Raw genomic sequence first — 4,043 nt, forward strand, 5'->3', positions numbered from 1 at the left:
TCACTTTTTGACCTGGCAGAGTGAAAGCCGGGACTTTTTTTTTTGTTGGTGGGGGGTCAGCCGTGAGCTCAAGGGCAAGGCCTTGGCCCAAAGGGACGGTGGAAAACTTGTGGGGCATTTGGTTGGACCGGAAACCAGGTTTGGGGTCCCACGGAAAGCCTCAGGGGGTTCCTTGAGAGGGCCGGGTCAAATCCTTGGACCCCAGGGGCAGTGAGGGGCTGGCTTTCCTGGCAGAGACGGCAGGGGGGAAGGCACAGACCTCGTCCCTTCACTGTGCCTCACCCGCAACCCTCACCCCACACAAGAAGCCACCTGGGAGGTTATGCGGCACAACTATTTTATTAGAGGGAACAGGACCCGGGGTTTCCGAGGCGAGGGGTGGGGGGCACATGGGGGTAGCTGGGAGGTAGCCCCTGCACTTCCTTGCTCCCAGGTACGCCCCATTCTGGGCCTGAGGACGAGAACGGAAATCCCTGAGGCTGGGGAGAATAAGGGCCTGAGAACCAGGCACCTCGCATGAGTCGAGGAGGCTGCCTGCCCAGAGGGTCCACCATCGGTTCCTGAAAATGAGGGAGTCACCGAGGCGGGTCGCAGGACACCTCCTGCTGTCCCCAGTTACCAACCCGGCCCCACCTCCAGCACAGTTCGGCATACAGCCTGGGCTGGGGAGAGAAGGGGACACCGGTGCCGGGTGGCTGTAGGCACCATGGGGCGGCAGGTGTCAGCAGCCGCTGTTCCGACGCAGGGAGCCGTTGCCTTGCGTGGAGCACTGGAGCTCCATGAAGGTGAGCGAGCCCAGGGTGATGGCGCATGGGCCCATAAGGCTGAAGCCGAACCTCTGGTAGAAGGGCACCAGTCTGTCCTCACACATGAGCACGGCCCGGTGCACCGCTGGCTGACTGCCCAGGTGGTGCAGGTAGCGCCACATCAGCGTGGAGCCCTTGCCCTGCCGCTGGCAAGCGTGGTGCACTGCCAGCACGTGCAGGTGGACAGTGTGGCCCCCGGGCCGGTGCAGCGTCAGCGACTCCTGGAAACAAGCAGGGCTGTGAGTCCAGATCCAGCTCTGCCCATACCTGCCTCCCAAACTACCCCCAACCTGGCCAAGGGCAAGTGTCTCCTGAGTGCCTCCAGGCGGGGCTCCCTTCCCAGCCATGGAGGGCCCCAAATTGGGAACTCTACCCTCCGCCCCATGGAGGACGCTTCATGAAGGCCTTTGAGCCCCAAAGAGGTGAGTCCTTTTGACCCGGGAGAGGACCAGAGGAAGAAATTCCAGCCCCTGGCCTCCTCTGCGTCCCTCTGAGCAGGAGAAGCCAGGGCCTGGGGGTGGCAGCCTCCCTTCCAGAGGGAGCGTCCGAGCGTCCCAGCCCCATCCTGCCCTCACCTGAGTGAGTCTCTCCTGGTCCCAAAGCGAGCCGATGATGAAGGCCACGAGGCGGCCCTCCTGGAACCAGCCCAGGGACAGCTCTGGACACAGGGTCAGGAAGTACTTGACCTCATCCAGATACAAGGGGCAGATGCCCAAGACAGAGATGAAGGCTGCAGGAGGTGCGGCAGGTGACTCAGTGGTCACCCCGCCACATGCCACTGGCCACTGCACACCAAGCATCTGCTCAAAAGCCCAGGTGGGGTCTCCCGCCCCGCCCACCCCCGCCCTCGCCCACAAGAAAATGGGATTCAGGGCTGTTCCCATCCCCGCTTTCCTGAACACGCATGCATGCGCACACACAGAAATACACCTCCAGTCTGATCCCCTGGGGACCCAGCCACCAAGGACAGGGGCTCCTCCCCACAGGCCCTCTGCGGGGCCCGCTTACCTTCGCGCTCGATCTCAAACACGCTGGCAGCATCCTCCGGAGTGAGGCAGCGGAACTCACTGGCGGGAAGTGTGTGGCGCCGCTGGTGGCTTGGGGCCTCTGGGATCCCAGACCGCAGGTCCAAGGCCTCGGGCTCCAGGTCGGGAGGGCTCTGTGTGGACATCTTGGCTGCTGGTGCCTCCTTGGGATGCCCCAACTTCAGAAGTGGCCTTCGTCACCTAAAAGGGCCCTCCAGCACCTATTGGAGTGGAGTGAGGGCCAGGGGTATGGTCCTCAACTCCAAAAGGGGCAGGCCAGGGTGACGGTGCACCTTGCCTCTTTTGTAAGTGGACCTGGGGTTGGGCGAGTCCCAGTGCGGATCCTGGGGGCTGTAAATGTTGGTGCCGTCTCTCCGTCTCTCCCTCTCAGCCAGAAGTACCCGCAGAGCAGCCCTTCCAAACCTCCAGATCCTGGCCTCGCTGCGCTCCAGGTACATCTAAGTCCCAGGAGGCAGTGGGAGGGGTGGGCAGGGCCCCATGGAGCCCAAGGCATCCCAACGCCGCTTGCTGCCCAAGGTGGGAGGGGTGACCACTGACCACGTCTAGCACAACGATGAGCGGGGTGGGTCGGTCTGTCTCACCTGCCCAGAAGGCGACTCGCCAGTTCTTTGGGTGTAGGATGCTATGGCTCCAGCTTTCTAGGCAGCTTCAGCTGCAGGCCCTGGAGAAAAAGACCCTTAATCAAAGTGGGTCCTCAAGGAGCCTTCACGTTTACTCAGATGGCCCCAGACTGGACCACGCACACATGAGGGCATCGGGAGGATCAGGAGAGTCTGAGGAGGTAGGGCGGAGCGGGCCAGGAGGGCATCTGACTATGTCCCTATGGCACTTTGTATCTCCCGTGATGCTCTTGCAGATTCTTCCATATTTGCCTTGCCCTCCCTCCTCCACTTTTTCTCCCTATGCCTAGAAGCCCCAAGCAGAAGTAGCTCCTGTTCCTAGAGGCCGGGAGCCAGGGGTTGGAGGGTGGGATGGGGGCGGCCCACTTACCAGGACTTTGAGCAGGGGCCCAATGTTCCCACCGCAGAGCCACTCACCCTGGAGGTCGCCTGCAGGCGCGGGAGCCAGGGAAGTCTGGGACTCTGGGCTGCGTGGCTGTTGCAGCAGGTGTCACTGGGGAACACGTGATGTTCTCCCAGATTTATAATCCCCGCCCCGCCTCCGTATTACGCCAGCAGGACAAAGCCAGCAGACTGTGACCCTGCCTGCTGAGGGTCAAACATCGGTGTGACACACTGGATGCACAGGGGATTAAGTGATTGATTGAGAGCCCAGAATCTGGGGGAAGAGCACAGGGCTAAACCTCAGGGGTCCAGCTCTAATCCCTGTTCCGGTTTTGCCTGGCTGGGCCAGGCATTCACCCTTTGTGCTCCGGAGGCTCGGACACACTCAGCCCGGAGGGTCCTTCCAGCCCCTGCTGCCCAAAGAGCACTACCATTTGTAGCCCTTGCTATGGGCTGAGCCTCAGGAAAGAATATCCTTTAACCCACATGAGAGCCCAGTGAATATTAACCCCATTTTACAGAGGACACCGAGGCTCAGAGAGACTGAATTACCTGCTTAGAGCCTCCCAGCAAGTTGTGGGGAGGGGGCGGGGCAGGAGAGGCAACCGCAGGTATGTCTCCAAGCATCACGCTGTTCCCACCAGGGATGTTAGGCCCCGTGGATTTTCCAAATGGCCGGGACACGTCTTCACAGTTCTACCAATCATCAGACTGTATCCTCAAGTCAGGGTCTACCAAAGCAGGGGGGAGCCAGTGAGTGACCCATCGGCCTTGGGAGGGGATGCCCAAATCTGGCTCTTAGGATGTGCCGTCTACTAGAGCCAGGGAGACTGGAGAGGCAGGCAGTATCCGGACCTTGCTGTGTAGGCAGAGGCAAGCCACTGATCACCAGACAAGCCCCTCTACATCCTGCCCTCATAAATTACCTCCTCCAGGGATGCAACCAAGCATAACTCTTTCCAGAGCGCTCTGGAGAAAATCCCCAGATCCAGAAGTGAGAGTCAAATCCTCCTGCGTACCAGCCGGTCACCTGTAGCAAAAACCAACCCAAACAAGCAAGAGGTCCTTAGCAACTCACACCCTCCTCCCAACCCCCCCCGCCCCGGCCCGGTACCCTGCCTAGTCTCCCACACCTGCCATTACCCTGAGGTACTTAAATAACCCCAAGGGGCTGCGGCTGCCACTTT

At 60.8% G+C, this 4,043-nt stretch overlaps 1 protein-coding gene across 2 annotated transcripts; it reads right to left on the reverse strand.

The window, feature by feature from the left end:
- Window positions 1-572: 572 nt before the first annotated feature.
- On the reverse strand, window positions 573-2,991 carry AANAT (aralkylamine N-acetyltransferase). 2 transcript variants are annotated; one of them, XM_025860038.2, is made up of 5 exons: window positions 2,843-2,991; window positions 2,434-2,513; window positions 1,815-2,052; window positions 1,382-1,536; window positions 573-1,027 (listed from the first exon to the last, which is right to left on the reverse strand). In XM_025860038.2, exons 3-5 carry the CDS (start codon window positions 1,975-1,977, stop codon window positions 722-724), a joined length of 624 nt encoding a protein of 207 aa, XP_025715823.1. In that variant the 5' UTR covers window positions 1,978-2,052; window positions 2,434-2,513; window positions 2,843-2,991; the 3' UTR covers window positions 573-721. The 2 variants fall into 2 exon arrangements, with proteins under 2 accessions (XP_025715823.1, XP_073742101.1); XM_073886000.1 differs by having other exon boundaries at window positions 2,890-2,954.
- Between the last annotated feature and the right edge of the window lie 1,052 nt (window positions 2,992-4,043).

Source organism: Callorhinus ursinus, unplaced genomic scaffold (genome assembly GCF_003265705.2).
Source record: "Callorhinus ursinus isolate GAN/ISIS: 27379988/994484 unplaced genomic scaffold, GSC_fseal_2.0 scaffold68, whole genome shotgun sequence".
Classification (NCBI taxonomy): Eukaryota; Metazoa; Chordata; class Mammalia; order Carnivora; family Otariidae; genus Callorhinus; species Callorhinus ursinus.